The 17,719-nt window shown below is 41.0% G+C and overlaps 1 protein-coding gene across 2 annotated transcripts in view; it reads right to left on the reverse strand.

Moving 5' to 3' along the window:
* GPBP1L1 (GC-rich promoter binding protein 1 like 1) overlaps nucleotides 1–17,719 on the reverse strand; it is a 58,513-nt gene that overhangs the window by 12,698 nt on the left and 28,096 nt on the right. For both annotated transcript variants that reach the window (XM_025384376.1, XM_025384385.1), the window contains exons 4-7: nucleotides 17,293–17,422; nucleotides 16,646–16,932; nucleotides 2,717–2,789; nucleotides 1,306–1,499 (exon numbers count right to left, since the gene is read on the reverse strand). In XM_025384376.1, the coding sequence (XP_025240161.1) occupies nucleotides 1,306–1,499; nucleotides 2,717–2,789; nucleotides 16,646–16,932; nucleotides 17,293–17,422 (684 nt within the window). The remainder of the gene's footprint in view (nucleotides 1–1,305; nucleotides 1,500–2,716; nucleotides 2,790–16,645; nucleotides 16,933–17,292; nucleotides 17,423–17,719) is intronic.

The following is a 17,719-nucleotide window of genomic DNA, read 5'->3' on the forward strand; positions in this document are numbered from 1 at the left end:
TGAGCTCATATTTATTTTTACACTTTTAAAGAGTTGGAAAAAAAAAAAAAAAGCAACGTGTAACAAAAATCATGTATATCAAGCAAAGCCTAAAATATTTATCTGGCCCTTCATAGAAAAAAATTACCAATCCCTGCCATAAATGGTTTGGAGCCACTGAAGGGATTCAGGAAGGAATGTGATATATTCAATTGTTTTGGGATGATCATTCTGGCAGTTCTGCAGGACATACATAGAGACATGAGAAAACAGAAAGGTATACTACAATAGTAAATGTGAGAACACAAAGTCCTGAACAAGGAAGGACAGCATAGAGAGAATAACAGGGACTTTGTAATTCCTTGTCTGAGGAGAATGACTAAGGAGGAAAAGAGAAGAGAAGTAGCCAAGGTAGTCAAGCTGAGTGATCAGATGGATGTTGTTGCTATTACAGAAAACCAGAGGGGCCAGGTGTGGTGGCTCACACCTGTAATCTCAACGCTCTGGGAGGCTGAGGCAGGAGGATTGCTTGAGGCCAGGAGTTAGAGACCAGCCTGGGCAACAAAATGAGATTCTGTCTCTACAAAAAAAAAAAAAAAAAAAAAAAAAATTGCTGGGCATGGCCAGGCACGGTGGCTCACGCCTGTAATCCCAGTACTTTGGGAAGCTGAGGCGGGCGGATCACGAAGTCAGGAGATGAAGACCATACTGGCTAACACAGTGAAACCCCGTCTCTACTAAAAATACAAAAAAAATGAGCCAGGCATGGTGGCAGGTGCCTGTAGTCCCAGCTACTCAGGAGGCTGAGGCAGGAGAATGGCGAGAACCCGGGAGGCAGAGCTTGCAGTGAGCCGAGATCGCGCCACTGCACTCCAGCCTGGGCGACAGAGCGAGACTCCATCTCAAAAAACAAAACAAAACAAAAAACAAATTAAAAAGCCAGGCATTATGGTGTGCCCCTGTAATTCCAGCTACCTGGGAGGCTGAGGTCACACTGAGCCATGATTGTGCCACTGCACTCCAGCCTGGGTGTCAGAGTGAGACCCTGTCTCAAAAAAAAAAAAAAATAAAAAAGGAAAAAAAGAAAGCTGCAAATCAGGAGAAAGATTACGAGGTGATGAAGCTAATGAGTATGAGAGGTCTACTAAAAATCCAGCTGGCAGGAGTAGAGTCTGGATACAGAGTACAATACTATACATATAATAGGTACTAAATGGATATCTGGTGACTGACTTGGCAAGAAAAAACAAATTTATTAATTTTTTTTCTAATTTATTCCCAAACCTCTCTTGTACAAGGTTCTTACACCTTGATTCTAAATCATACCTTAGAAGGAGGTGGTACAGGCTTAGGAACCAGGTTCTTATAGACACTTGGAACCATGGATGACAGTTTGTTCCCATTTGCATGGTGAGATCCTGGTGAGGTGAATGCAGCAGAGAAGGCAGCAGCAGGATCCTCTTTGGAAACTTTTTTGATAACTAGCATCTTGGAGGGTTGCTTGGCACTAGGTGGGTTTTCTGTGAAGTACAATGGTGGAGAGACAAAAGAATATAAAACCTGTTGTGTAACATGAAGCACAGTTTATACAAAGGCCCTAGTCAACAAAACAATTGACAGTTGAGACAGAGGCATTAAACATTCCCTAGTATGCACTTAATACTCTCAAAAGTGAGATTACTCAGGAACTGTACAAAAAAATGCAGCATACGAGGAACTTGATACTAAATTTATAAATCAGCCAGAAAGTCCAAAGATGTTAGTAGTCCTTCAGGGGCACAATATGTCTGATGTACAGTGTGATCAGTCAAGCATGAACAAAACAAGAATAAATCCAAGGGCCAGGCACTGTGGCTCACGCCTGTAATCCCAACACTTGGAGGTGGTGAGGTGGGCAGATCACTTGAGTCCAGGAGTTCGAGACCAGCCTGGGTTGGCAAACCCTGTGGCAAAATGCCATCTTTACAAAAAATACAAACATTAGCCAGGCATGGTGGCGTGCGCCTGTTAATTCCAGCTACTTAGGAGGCTGAAGCAGGAGAATTGCTTGAATCTGGGAGGCAGAGGTTGCAGTGAGCTGAGATTGTGCCACTGCACTCTAGCCTGGCGACTGAGTGAGACTCCATCTCAAAAATAAAAAAAAATAAAAAAAATAAAAAGTGAATTAGCAATGTTAATTAAAAGTTACTTTTTATGAACGTTTTCTACTTCAGATCTGCTTCCTTGTTGGTCACGGTGGCTCACGCCTGTAATCCTAGCACTTTGGGAGGCCAAGGTGGGTGGATCACTTCAGGCCAGGAATTCGAGACAAGCCCGACCAACATGGTAAAACCCTGTCTGGACTAAAAATACAAAAATTAGCCAGGCGTGGTGTAGTCCCAGCTATGGAGGTGGAGGCTGCAGTGAGCTGAGATCACGCCGCTACACTACAGCCTGGGCAACAGAATGAGACGGTCTCAAACGAACAAAGAAACAAACACCACCACCAAAACAACTGCTTCCAAATTCAGGGTTCTATAAGCTCTCAGCTGTAATTGTGACTCCACTACCATGGTAACATTTCAATTGTGTTTGGGGGTTGGGAGGCAGAGTAACTTGCTACAGTAGAATGCTAGTTACCATGGGCAAATGCATGAGATGAGAAACAAGAGATAAAAAGAGATAAGGAATCTCTGCTCCTCTCCCTGCTAAGAAAAAAATTTTAAGTTGTGCCTTTAAAATGGCAAAATCTACCTACCCCATACTCCAGAAGGTGTCCCAATAGGTCTGCATGGCTGATTCTGTTTGCCAGCTTCTGGATTCAAGGAGGGCTAGGAAAAAAGGGATATGAATGGTTGATACAGAAAGCTGATCATTTTGGTACTTTTCACAAAGTATAGAACCTATCAAATAACCTATCAAATAATTACATATTAGCAGCACTTACTAATTTGACACTGTATTCAGAATTATAACAAACAGAAAATGTCAAAATGCAAAATCAATAGGTATTGTTAATCTTAATTTCTCCTGACTTTCATTTCCTTTGATATAAGGCATTTCATTTATTTTAAATAAACAGACTACATGTGCAAATTCCCACTTTCCTGTAGGATATGTATGCCAAATAAGGAGGCACTGAAAGTTAGATGAACAAGAATGTGGATCATTTTCCTCAGATTAAAGGAGGACAATCTGGTCAGTGAAATGTATAGTATTCACTGCATTTCTAAGATGGGTGTAGGGTAAGGGCAGACTATATGCCAAGGACTGTGCTAGAAATACAATAAAGAGTCCCTGTCTTCACACAGGTCACAGTTTCGCTATAAAAACTTGTAGACAAGTTAAGTACAATAAAAGGTTACAAGGATGATGAAAAAAATTCATATCAGGGAAGAAGGAGTAATCACGAAGAAACGTCAATTCTACTTGAAAGATAAGTGCTATCAGAAAAGGTTTTACTACAGGTGATTTAAGAATCCTTAAAGATGCCGGGCACGGTGGCTCAAGCCTGTAATCCCAGCACTTTGGGAGGCCGAGACGGGCGGATCACGAGGTCAGGAGATCGAGACCATCCTGGCTAACACGGTGAAACCCCGTCTCTACTAAAAATTACAAAAAACTAGCCGGGCGAGGTGGCGGGTGCCTGTAGTCCCAGCTACTCGGGAGGCTGAGGCAGGAGAATGGCGTGAACCCGGGAGGCGGAGCTTGCAGTGAGCCGAGATCCGGCCACTGCACTCCAGCCTGGGTGACAGAGCAAGACTCCGTCTCAAAAAAAAAAAAAAAAAAAAGAATCCTTAAAGATAAAAAAAAAAAAAGAATCCTTAAAGATAAATTCCAAAGCTGGAAAATGGATAATTCCAAGAACAGAAAGCATTAAAAAGAATATTCAGGTTTGCAAATAGTTCAGCATGAGTAGTGCTAGAGAAGGAGGGGACCCTTCTGTGGGGAAAGAGATTATCTGGCAAAGTAGGCCACGAGCCAGTTTGTGGAGGATTTCTTAGGGGAGATTAAGTTTTATTCTACAGGTAATGAGGATCCATCCATCTTTCATGCAGAGTTAACAGGATCTAATTATCAATTTACAACCATCACTCTAGTAGCAGCCTGAAGGATGGATCTGAGGGGTTTAAATATCAACTAAAAGACCATTAGGAGATCAATTCCATAGTCTGGGAGGGTAATAAAGGCAAGAGAAGTAGAGAACAAGATAAGGAAAAGGGCAGGGAAGAGTTAAGAGCAACAGACTAGACTCAATAACTAATTGTATGACACTGCTGTCCTAACCCAAACTTTACAATCTGGTAACGGGGTAGGAAAATGGCTTTTTTTTTTTTTTTTTGAGACAGAGTCTCACTCTGTTGCCCAGGCTGGAGTGCAGTGGCATGATCTTGGCTCACTGGAACCTCCATTTCCCAGGTTCAAGCAATTCTCCTGCCTCAGCTTCCCGAGTAACTGGGATTACAGGTGCGCACCACCACACCCAACTAATTTTTGTATTTTTAGTAGAGACAGGGTTTCACCATGTTGGCCAGGCTGGTCTCGAACTGACCTCAAGTGATCCACTCGCCTCGGCCTCCCAAAGTGCTGGGGTTACAGGCGTGAGCCACCATGCCCAGTCGGAAAATGGCTTTTCAGCACAATTGCCTGTGAATATTATACAAACAACAAAAGGACACCCAGACTCCACTACAGAGCTTCAGAATCAGAATCTCTAGGGGCAGGGCCTCTAGCAGGTAGGTATTTTCCAACCAATCAAGGTAAGAACCACTACAATAGGAGAACAAGCACAAATGCAAATGAAACTACCAACTCTCTATATAAGTGGACAAATCAGTGATAGATTTTGAAGGACAGGTTAATACATTCCTCTAGATGGAGTAGTAGAGGCAGAAGCAGTACCCAGTCATAAAAGCTGTGGTTGTTTCCTTGTCTCATTTTAATAGGCACGTGTTCTTGGTCATATTGCATCCAGGGTTCTCAGAGACAATGCTCCTATTTATACAGTATCTTTGATCTCTTTCCACTGTTTTAAAAATGTACAGTTTTAAAACTTTTAAAAATAGTAAAATATAAACAGAAAAAAATATAAAACAAACGAATAAGTTAATGAGTAAAAGTTCTTTTAAACACTACATGGTTTAAGCAACATAACATTACCTGCCAAACCAGAAAGACATTACAAATCTCATTAGAAAAAAAAACAAAAAATACTCTTATGGTGATCACAGAATTTTTTTTTTTTTAATATCCAACTGTGTCTCCCTTGACACTATAGTTTTGTCTCCAAAAACAATCTCAACTTTTAATCTACTAGGTTTTAGAAAATCTTACGCCTCGGCATTTTCTATAAATTGGTAGTTGTTTCTAGAGGTTACAGAATCCTTAGTGGTTTTGTATTCTTCCATTAGGAGACACACACATAACACGTGGTTGTGCTTCTTTTGGTTATGTTGGCAGACACTGACGCTCATAGCCTAAAACTGTCAACTCAATACAAGATGCAAAAACAATGATCTAATATTACAATTCTTTATAAAGTAGTATACTTCCATAAATAGGAACTTTCCCTCATCTATTTGGCAATTCAACGGTACAGTTCATATAGAAAAATATGATACATGCTTGTTCCTAAGGTGAGGCAGGCATTACTGTGAATTCACAGATTTAAATCCAATTTGATGTGATTCAACCCTCGCCATTATTATCATTAACTGATGCATAAAACTATCCCATGTTTGGCCTGTGGAACCCTCTTCAATTTGGCTTTTAAATCCTTTTGTTACAACCCTAGTAGTTCTTTTAATTACTTCTTTGCTATCTAGTTTGAAAAAATATTCCAGACTCTTCTTTTAAGTATGCTGTCTGGATAAACTATTTCAAGATCACAATCTGAGCAGTAGAGTCACTCATTGCTATGAGGTTGTTCATTGGTCCCATGTCTTTTCAGTGGACAGAACCGCCTAGAAGAATGTATTTTTCACTCCAAAGCTAAAATACCTCATAACTTATTACTGATATTCCCAATTCAAACTGAGTACCCTTGTGGATTTTACGGAACATTTATTTTATGTTTTTATTTTCTTCTACACAGAATCCCGATTTTCAGGCATACAAAGGATAGAATATCATATTTAATTGCTTTATCTCATATGACGCACAAGTTTCAGAATAGCAATGTCAGTATTTCACCAGTTACCAAAATGTTTTTTTTGGACATGTTCTCCCCATCTTTCCACTTTAAAAAAGTTATACTATATCCAGATTGTCAGATCATATAACTATCACATGTGAACTCTCTTTTAACCCTCATTTCATCTTAGCTCTACAATTAACTATACATTTAATACGTACCACCATTCCTTTTGTTATCATCTTTCTGGTTTGTCAGAAGCTTGTTCTTTTTTTGTTTGTTTGTTTTTGAGACAGAGTCTTGCTCTGTCCTCCAGGCTGGAGTGCAGTGGCCCGATCTCAGATCACTGCAAGCTCCGCCTCCTGGGTTCACGCCATTCTCCTGCTTCAGCCTCTTGAGTAGCTGGGACTACAGGTGCCCGCCACCGCAGCCAGCTAATTTTTTGTATTTTTAGTAGAGACGGGGTTTCACCGCGGTCTCGATCTCCTGACCTTGTGATCCGCCCGCCTCGGCCTCCCAAAGGGCTGGGATTACAGGCGTGAGCCACCACGCCCGGCAGAAGCTTGTTTTTTAATAGTTCTCAGGAAAAGTCTTGGGAACAATATTCCAAAGTTTTTTTTTTTTTTTTGAGGCATTTTATTTGTAAATATGTACTGCATCCCTAGAAACAAAATCCAAGGATTTTCCCTCCTGTGTGTTTTCATCTTGCTTCTTCACGGTCCGTGATACCAGTTAAGGTTGTCAATATGATGAAGTCAAACTGGTAGGATAGAAGCAGATTGTTCTGCCGTTTTTCTAGATCTTTGAGTTGCACATCAAAGCTGGGGCTCTACACTTGTTTAGCCTGCCTGTGAGGTTCACAATTTTCCCAGGTCTGTAATCATCAATGATTTCAAATTTGCCAATGTAACAATGCTTCATCATCACAGCTAAAGTTGGACAATGACTTTGGAGCATGGCCTAATAAGAACCCGGTGTTTGCTGCTCTTTTTGGCACTGGTGATATTCTTGAGAGCATGAGGTAGGATGTTCACACGCACCACTGTGACAGCGCGAAACAATGGCGGAAAGAGCAGTATTCCAAGAACTTACACACTGATGTTTGTCTATGGTCTTTATAACTGAACATTAGATTGACAAAGCACAAAACCTCTGGCTCACATTTTATCATAATTGTTACTCCATTTACTTGTTATAAAGCTTTGCTGTCACAGTCTATCTGGTTTTCTTTCTTTTAACAACTCAGTCTTTATGCCTGAACGGCTAAAGGATATCTTTTTTTGTTCTAGTATTCTGTAAGAGTATATTTTAGTCGTCCTGACTGTCCTTTCAATTTGTAGATTCAAATCTAAATGTATTTCAGAAAAATGTTCTTGAATTATACTTTTCAGTATTTTTTTTTTTTTGAGACGGAGTCTCGTTCTGTCACCTTGGCTGGAGTGCAGTGGCGCGATCTCAGCTCACTGCAAGCTCCACCTCCTGGGTTCACGCCATTCTCCTGCCTCAGCCTCCTGAGTAGCTGGGACTACAGACGCCCACCACCACGCCTGGCTAATTTTTAGATTTTTAGTAGAGACGGGGTTTCACCTTGTTAGCCAGGATGGTCTCGATCCCCTGACCTCGTGATCCGCCCGCCTCAGCCTCCCAAAGTCCCGCCTGGCCACTTTTCAGTATTTAAGCTATTCCTTTATTTTGGTTTTCTTTCTGGGGGTGGAGGTGGGAAGATCCTATTATATATCTATATTAGATCTTTTCTGCCAAACATTTTTCCCCAGTTTTAATTTCTCATCTACGTATTTCTCCTTCATTTAAAAAATTTTCCTTTCCTGTCTTCTAATTCTTGAAAAAATTAGTATTTATTCTCTTTATTCTTTCTTGTTTAGTCTTTATTTTTCTGAAATCTTTTATTATTTCTTTTCTAGAGTTCTAGCCCCTTATTTTGAGTTTTTCCAGATGATTTTTTTTTAAAACCAACTTTTTAGGATCATTAATTTTTTTTTTTTTTTTTTTTTTTGGAGACAGAGTTTCACACTCTTGTTGCCCAGGCTGGAGTGCAATGGCGCAATCTTGGCTCACTGCAACCTCTGCCTCCCAGGTTTACTTTCTTTAATGTCCTGGTTATCCTTTCCCTACCGCTTTTATCTGAAACTTTACTTTCCTTTGTCTCTGACTGACTTGTCTCTCTGCAGTTCAATCTGGATTATATTTCCAACAGTTTGCTCTCAGTGAGGGACTTTGTTCTGGAAGAGTATATTGGAAAGTTAGTATGAACAACGATAGAACCCTGTGCTGGTTATTGCTTCTTAGTTATAAAGTCATCCCTTCTGCCTGTTGTGCAAACATGTGCCTGGACACTTTAAAATTTTTCCTTTGACAGCTGACATGTTAACTTCTGACAGCAGAGAACAATGGAGAGATTCTTATTTCCTGTTCCTGTATGCTTTTTCAGTGGACTCCCACAGTGCCCAGCTCCTCAAAGCCAGGTTCTGACGTACAAGTAAGCTCAGAGACCAGCAGCTTCGCTCAGCACCCCATCTGAGTAGTTTTGTAGCAGAGTGACACCTCTCATGAAAAGCCTTTCAGCACGATTCCCCAGAGAAGGACATTAGCAATTACTTTGCCATTCAGTGGGCTACAACTGAGCGCTTTCTAACCAGGTATGAATCTCGGCCCTGGGGTGGTGGTAGGGAAATGGGGGACTCATTCTTGGATACTCTATCTTAGCTTTAAGGGTAGTGGCTGCTCCCTGTATGTATATATGCATGTGTTTTTTTTCTTTTTTTCTGAGACAGGGTCTCACTGTCACCCAGGGTAGAGTGAAGTGGTGCCATGTGGGCTCACTGCAGCTATGACTTGCTAGACTCAAGCAATCCTTGACCTCAGCCCCCTGAGTAGCTAGGACTACCAGGTACGCACCACGTCCAGCTAATTTTATATTTTTTGTAGAGACGAAGGTTTCACCATGTTGCCCAGGCTGGTCTCAAACTCCTGGACTCAAGCGATCGTTCTGCCTCGACCTCCCAAAGTGCTGCAATCACAGGCGTGAATCACTGAACTGTGCTTATGTGCTATTTCTATTTTCTTTAAAGATCTTTTTACTTTGTACTAGTCAATCCTTCATTACTCCAATCTTGCTGTAGTTAATAATTCCTTATATTAACTTTCTCTATTCAAACTACTGTGTGGTTTGAACTCGACTGGTCCAGTCAGATCCTTCATAACTTATCCCAGAGCCCCCATATTTACCAGTTATTCCATTATAGAAAACCACTCCCGATTAACTGCTGCTCTTTCTCAAATATGCCCTGCAAGCTTTCCAGAAAAACGGTTGGCTCTGCTGGCATTCTTTATGCTGTCAGGTGCTCTGTTGCTTCCCTTCAGCTCCCATTGCACAAATGCTAATATTAACCAAGCCTCTTATACAGATTTTGATGGTTTGTCCCTATCGGCTTTAGGGGTTTGTGGGGAAATCTCATTTTGCTTTGATGTGGATGGCATCGGTAGATTTTGTTGGTTCCTCAACTCTACTTGCTTTATTTTTAACTTTATTTTAAAATAATTTCAGGGCCAGGCACAGTGAATGGCTCACGCCTGTAATTCCAGAATTTGGGAGGCTGAGGCAGGTGGATCACCTGAGGTCAGGAGTTCGAGACCAGCCTGACCAACATGGCAAAACCCTGCTTCTACCAAAAATACAAAAATTAGCTGGGCGTAGGGGTGCATGCCTGTAATCCCAGCTACTTGGGAGGCTGAGGCAGGAGAATGGCTTGAACCCAAGAGGCACAGATTGCAGCGAGCCGAGATCGCACCATTGCATTCCAGCCCGAGAGACAAGAGTGAAACTCCATCTCAAAAAATAATAAATAAAATAATTTCAGACTTACAAAAGAGTGGCAAAAATAGTACCAAGAATTCCTGTACAACCTTCATCTAGACAGTCATACAGGTTTAAGTATCCCTTACGTTTGGGACTGTGTTTCAGATTTTGGATTTTGGAGTATCTGTGCATTATATTTGCATATGTGAGACACCCGGGGGACAGAAACCAAATCTAAACATGAAATTCATTTTGGTTTCATATACACATGGCCTAAAGGTAATTTTATACAATATTTTAAATAATTTTGTGCATGAAACAGAGTTTTCACTGTGATCTGTTGCATGAGATCAGGTATGGAATTTTCTACTTGTGGCATGACATCCACACTCAAAAAGTTGTAGACTGCAGATGCTCAACCTGTATTAATATTTCACATTTACTTCCCCATTCTCTCTATAGCTTTCTCCTGAACCATTTGGCAAGTTGAAGGACTTGATGCCACTTACCCTTAAATATGTATTTCCTTAAAAGGGTATCTTTTATATAATCAGAGTAATTATTAATACTTATGCATACTATTATCTAATCTACAACACTTATTCAGATTGTCCCACTGATGTTTTAGCAAAAGAAAAATTTTGCAAAATGGTTTTTGCCTCACCCAGTATTTATTTAATCTAGGTTTACATGTTGCTTTTAGTTGTCATATCTCTAGTTCTTTAATCTGCAGCTTTTTTTTTTCCCATGGCCTTAACATTTTTGAAGACTACAGGCCAGTTATTTTGCAATTCTTTTGTAGAATCCTCAATTTGGGCTTGTCTGATGTCTCCTATGATCAGATCCAGGCTATGCATTTCTGGAAGGAATGTTACAGAGGTGATGGTGCATATTTCTCAGTGCCATCATATCAGGAGGTTTAAATCTATTTGTTTCACTACTGGTAATTTTAATATTTTTTTTTTCTTTTTTCTTTTTTTTTTTTTTTGAGACAGAGTCTCACTCTGTCGCCCAGGCTGGAGTGCAGTGGCCAGATCTCAGCTCACTGCAAGCTCCGCCTCCCGGATTCACACCATTCTCCTGCCTCAGCCTCCTGAGTAGCTGGGACTACAGGCACCCGCCACCTTGCCCGGCTAGTTTTTTTGTATTTTTTAGTAGAGACGGGGTTTCACCGGGTTAGCCAGGATGGTCTCGATCTCCTGACCTCGTGATCCGCCCGTCTCGGCCTCCCAAAGTGCTGGGATTACAGGCTTGAGCCACTGCGCCCGGCCTAATATTTTTTCTTAATACTAAAATTTTCATACAGTAAAATCTACACATATAAAATATACTAAATTATGTGAGTAATTTTAAAAAATTTTTTAAATTGCTAATACCTGTCCAACTTCTACGAAGATTAACACATCCATCAACTGGAAAGTTCCCTTCATACCCTTTCCCAGTTAATCCCCTCTGTGCACAAACAACCATAAATCCATTCTGATTTTCTTTCCCATCATAGATGATTTGGTTGTTCTGGAATTTCATATATAGTTTTCTACAGAGTCCTTAGGATTTTCATGTTACCTGCAAACACAAAGTTTTATTTCCTCTTTTTAAACTGTATACATTTCTTTTTCTTGCCTTATTGTACTTGTTAGGACCGCCAATAGAATGATAAATACAAGTGGTAAGAGTAAACATCCTAATATTGCTCCCAATATTAAAGGGAGCTCTGCTTTTACTGGAGAATTGGAGAAGATGAAAAAGCTGTAGCCAATACTGCTGGCATCCTCTCAGAGTCCCTTCTCTCCACCAATTTCTTACTCCTCAGGTTTCAAACACATTCAAGTCTCCTACTCCTAGAAAACTCTTCCCTCACATCTGGCTCTTTACTGTCCAAAGAGGAGTGTATCATTCATCATCAACTTACTCTCTAACCCTTCCAACCACACTTGTCACTTTTGTAAGGCCATCCCAAACTGTCAGAGTCAAAGCTCTCTCCCATACTTAGTAACAGCTACATTTAAAAATCTGTGTTCCTCTCTGTGTCATGTACTTCAAAAAAGCAAAACACAAACAAAAACCTATCTGTTGAGGTCTGTGCTGAGTGGTGCACACAGGGACAATTAGGACTATTTAACTTCCCCAGGTAACAATATAGGACTGCTAATTACACTAAACCAATACAATTTTAAAATAATTTTCTAATTATACAAACATATCATATAGGAAAAAAATATAGAAACCCTACTGCAATCAGGTCCCAAAACATCTTCAATTTGTGATTTTTATCTACCTACTTTTTCTTGGTATACTCATTCCTTCTTCAGCTAACCACTTCTCAGTCTCCCTTACTGCTACTCCACAGGTTCTGCTCTACACCTCCCTTCTTTCCAATGTATTAATCTCCCTGGGTGATTTTATCTACCCACAAACCTCAACTATTATCTCTTTTCATGTGCACATCTCTAGACCTAACCCACCTCTTTGGCATCAATAATTTTTCTCCTCCAACCAATTCTGCTCCTCTGCTCTCTCTCTTCAAGTTAATTACCTATTTTTCATCAAGTCACTCTGGATAGAAATCTTTAGAAAAATTTGTATTAATTATTTTTTATGTACAGAAAGCGCAACAGTGTACATTTAACCCAACTGGTGGCAACCTTTAGCCTCCACCTTTTTGAGCTTGGCAATGCGAGTCACAGACGTGGGACCCAGGACACTGCCTCCCCAGTGATGGCAGATCTCATCGTATCTGTCATTGTAATTGATCCTGATAGCTTCCACCAGCTTAGCCAAAGCGCCTTTGTCTTCTGAGTTAACCTGTGTGAAGTCAACCAGTGGTGCAGGTCTTTCTGTGGACTAGATGTCCCCCTCTTGCCTTCCCCTTGATAATGCAGTAAGGGACCCCCATTTTATATATACCCCCATTTAGTAAGGGCAGGTAGGAAGACAACCAGCTCGATGGGATCCATGTCACATGCAATCACCACTAGCTGAGTCTTCGTGCTCTCCACTAAGGTGGTGACAGTGTTGACTCCTGCTTGAAAGACAGGTGGTCTCTTACTGGGGACGTCCCCTTTGCTGGCAGCTTTCTTCTCAGCCTGGGCCAATAGCCTCTGCTTCTTTCTCTTGCTTTGTCTCTGGTCTGTACTTACGGGCCAGCTTAAGAAGCTGAGTAGGGGGCCGGGCGCGGTGGCTCAAGCCAGTAATCCCAGCACTTTGGGAGGCCGAAACGGGTGGATCACGAGGTCAGGAGATCGAGACCATCCTGGCTAACACGGTGAAACCGTGAAACCCCGTCTCTACTAAAAAAATACGAAAAACTAGCCGGGCGAGGTGGCGGGCGCCTGTAGTCCCAGCTACTCGGGAGGCTGAGACAGGAGAACGGCGTGAACCCGGGAGGCGGAGCTTGCAGTGAGCTGAGATCGGCCACTGCACTCCACCCTGGGCCACAGAGCGAGACTCCGTCTCAAAAAAAAAAAAAAAAAAAGAAGCTGAGTAGCTGTTTGGCGGTGCAGGGCCTGGATGAACTGGTTAATCGCAGGAGGCACTTTCAGTTGCACATAGAGGATGGCTCTCTGCCGCTGCAACCTGATATAGCGGGGCCATTTCATAAAGTGAGTGAGGTCTCTTTTGGGCTGGGTGTCCTGTCCAATGCCAAAATTCTTAGGCCTTTTCTCAAACAGGGGATTCACCACTTTCTTGGCCTCCTGCTTCTTGACAATAGCAGGGGCCGGAGCCAAGTTCTTCCCCTTGCCCTTCTTTCCTTTTGGCATCTTGGGTGGCAGGAGGAAAAGAAATCTTATTTTTGACTCTTCCTTCTCTAATTACAATACCTCAGTTCCAATTCTTTAAGTTTAGCCTCCAAAACAAGGTCTTTTACTAACTGAATTTCCATTGACAGAAAAACGGATAAATCAAGTATATTCACACAATGTAATATTTGCTACACAGTAGTAAAGAAGATCTAGTGCAAGGTTTGTCATCCATGACACTACTGACATTTTAGGCTGACGAATTCTGTTACGGGGCTGTCCAGTGTGTTTTAGGTGTTTAGCAACATCCCTGATCTCTGCATATTAGATGATATTAGCACTAACCCCAGTTGTGACAACAAAGATGTCTCCAGGTAATGCCAAATATCCCCCAGTGGGCAAACTTGCCCCTAGTCGAGAACTGCTAAGCTAGAGCCCCATGATTCAACACATGTAAACTTCAATTTTACATAAATAAGAGAATTACAGTATGAATTATTCATATGAAGGTAAAAATGCGCAAAATGATAAAATAGAATGTTTGTATCATTTCCACTGGGAATGTCACAGGACTGATAATGAAGCTTCTAATCAAACTATGCTAATCAGCAGCATACTACCCAGTTTAAAAGGTACCCTTACTTCTACTTTACTCCACACGATTTCTTATTTGCCACCATCTTCTCTTTTTCTTATTGAAGTACATAAGAAATAAAAACTGTTGGGGATTCAAATAAATTTTTCTATATGCACAGTTGGTTATGGTTATAATATTACATATACTCTTTCATTTCAGATACAAATTATGTTAAAATCATCATGGGTTTATTTAATCATAGAATAAAAGTATTAAAGGAAAGTAGTTTTTAAATAAGAATATACTATAATTGTTGCATTTCTTTTTTTTAAGAGACGGAGTCTTGCTTCCACTTGCCAAGTAGCTGGGGCTATAGGTGCACACCACCCACGTCCACCAGTTCTGTTGCTAATGCTTTTGTTGCTAGTTTGATAAGAATTTCATCAAGTTCCTTAAGTGTAATGAGCAACATACATTATATTTTCAAATCATTCCCACTGGTCTTTCTTGGATTTGCTTATAAGTTTGTTGTATAAATAATAAAAATTACGTTTGAAATTACAGTAATTTTTGGACTATTTGTTATCTAGAACATTCTGGACAAATATTCAATATGTAAGGGCAGTATAGACCTTCCTGAGGATAAAGTTTTGAAGAACAGTCACCTGGGAATAGGAATTCACATTAATATTTATTTATTTATTTATTTATTTATTTTTGAGACGGAGTCTCTCTCGGTCGCCCAGGCTGGAGTGCAGTGGCGCGATCTGGGCTCACTGCAAGCTCCGCCACCCGGGTTCACGCCATTCTCCTGCCTCAGCCTCCCGAGTAGCTGGGACTACAGGCGCCTGCCACCTCGCCCGGCTAGTTTTTTGTATATTTTAGTAGAGACGGGGTTTCACCGTGTTAGCCAGGATGGTCTCGATCTCCTGACCTCGTGATCCACCCGTCTCGGCCTCCCAAAGTGCTAGGATTACAGGCTTGAGCCACCGCGCCCGGCCGATAATATATAATTTAAATCAAGACCCCAGGTCACTTCCTAGACTTGAGGGTAGAGGACCTAATGCCTAAATTTCACTCCTCTTTAGGTGACTCTATTAACTGATGAAATGGCTATAACAGAAGTGACTGACTGATGTGCTACTTAAAAACAGCTAGAGGCTGGGTGCGGTGGTTGGTGTCTGTAATCCTAGCACTCTTGGAGGCCGAGATGGGAAGATCACTTGAGGTCAGGCATTCGAGACTGGCCTGGGCAACACAGTGATACCTAGTCTCTATAAGAAATAAAAAAATTAGCTGGGCGTGGTGGCATGAATGCAGTGGTGCAATCACAGCTCACTGCAGCCTCAAACTCCAGCACTCAAGTAATCCTCCTGCCTCAGTCTCCCTAGTGGCTGGGACTGCAGGCATGCGCCATCATGCCCAGCTAATTTTTAAAAATTTTTTTATAGAGACAAGGGTCTTGCTGTGCTGCCCAGGCTGGTCTCAAACAACTGGCATCAAGCAATCCTCCTGGCTAGGTCTCTGAAAGTGCTGGGATTACTGGCATGAGCCACTATGCCTGGCCAACTTAAAGATACTGATTTGTTAAAATGATAATCTTTTTTCTTTTTTTAAGAAAGAATCTCGCTCTATCGCCCAGGTTGGAGTGCAATGGCCCAATCTCAGCCCACTGCAACCTATGCCTCCTGGGTTCATATGATTCTCCTGCCTCAGCCTCCCAAGTAGCTGGGATTACAGGCGCTTACCACCAAGCCCAGCTAATTTTTGTATTTTTAGTAGAGATGGGGTTTCACCATGTTGGTCAGGCTGATCTTGAACTCCTGCCCTCAGGTGATCCAACTGCCTCGGCTTCCCAAAGGGCTCAGATTACAGGCATGAGCCCAGCCTGATAATTTTTTCTTAAATAAAATATATTTTAAACATTTTATAGATACTCTAAAAATGCTACCTTCAAGAGGCCAAAAGGCATGTAATTTAGCACACAGTAACACTGAATATATAGGCAACAGCGAAAATACTCCCAATTACATGTTCATATCACAGTAATTTTATATGATAGAGAACAAAATCAAGAGAAAAAATGTTTTATCATAGTTGGAAAAAAGACAATTTAACATGCAAGAGTACATTTTAACATAAATTATATTTGAGTAAACTTTGTAAGACTTAAGAGAAATTAAAGATTTTTCTAAATTCCAAAGACACAAAAATGAAAAATTTGCTACAAGTTACATAGGAGTTTTGGTCACCATTTTCAAATGTTATCAACTTAACCCCTTTCCTCTAAAAACAATAAAAACCTCAACTTACAAATTCCTTTTTCTGTAATTTCTGAAATGCTCTCATTACTAACAGGGTCTCATATTTCAGACATTATTTGTCGGCTTCTAACCATACATCTAAAGATCCATACTTACAAAGTCCTCCTCTTCAAACTGCAACTTTTCCACCTTGTCTTCTTTCTTTTCTTCCCTAATCTCCATAGGTGGCTTTTCCGGAAAAGCACACCCTTTTCGGGAGTGGAAGCTGCCATTCCAGTGGCGATGGTTCCCTGTGCCACCTCCGCTACGCTGGCTCATGCCATCATGACCTCGGGAGGAGCTATGCCAACCAGATGGGTTCCCTGTGATTCCAGCATATGCTCCCTTAGAGACACCAGAGTCCACAGAATCATGGCGGAACAGGGAGGGCTGGTGCCAAGAATCTAGAATAGTAAAGAAAAGGAACTAATTAGATTGTTTGCTTCCTGATTTGGTATAAGGTATTGGCAAAAGGCCTTCAGGGGAACTTGTTAAAAAAAAGTCCACACACAAAAAATCACAAAATATATCTTTTCTTTGTGAGGTAATTTCTGAAATCAGTCCAACTGAATAGATGATTCACGAGAATCATAATCATAGTTAGACCTAGAAAGAAATGTAGTTGCGTAATGACTACTAGAGAATCTAAATGAAAACTATGTTCAGAAAAGATCCTATTTCAAGATTACAGGAACATACCCACAGCCCGGGCTTGTCCTAAACGAGTAGCTTAAATATAGTCATGAAAGTTGGACACAGCTCACCTCCTGCAGTTCGTAGGAGACCATTGTTAAAAAAACCATCAGAGGAATTATGTCGACGGCGGCTTACTCCAAATCTACCTTCTCCTCTAGGCAGGTGCTCTCCGTGTTTTTCGAAGGTGGCAGTAGGTGACTAAGATGATGAAGTATGGAGAGGCAAATGGATAAACAGCTATTAGTCCCTTTCAATATCTTAATAGGCTTTGCATCAGGCCTTCAAAAAACAAGTAATAATGGTGATAGAAACCCATATTATAAACATATAGACCCTAAGGGTACCCCCAGGTGCCTAATTTAGAGAAGTCCTAGGTTATATATTCAATCATTAATTCACTTCCTTTATTCCAAATAATAAATATTGGAATAAATATTTATTCCAATAATAAATATTGGAGAGGAGAAAAGCTAGCCACTTCAATTGTTTGCATGA

Source organism: Theropithecus gelada, chromosome 1, assembly GCF_003255815.1.
Source record: "Theropithecus gelada isolate Dixy chromosome 1, Tgel_1.0, whole genome shotgun sequence".
NCBI classification, from domain to species: Eukaryota; Metazoa; Chordata; class Mammalia; order Primates; family Cercopithecidae; genus Theropithecus; species Theropithecus gelada.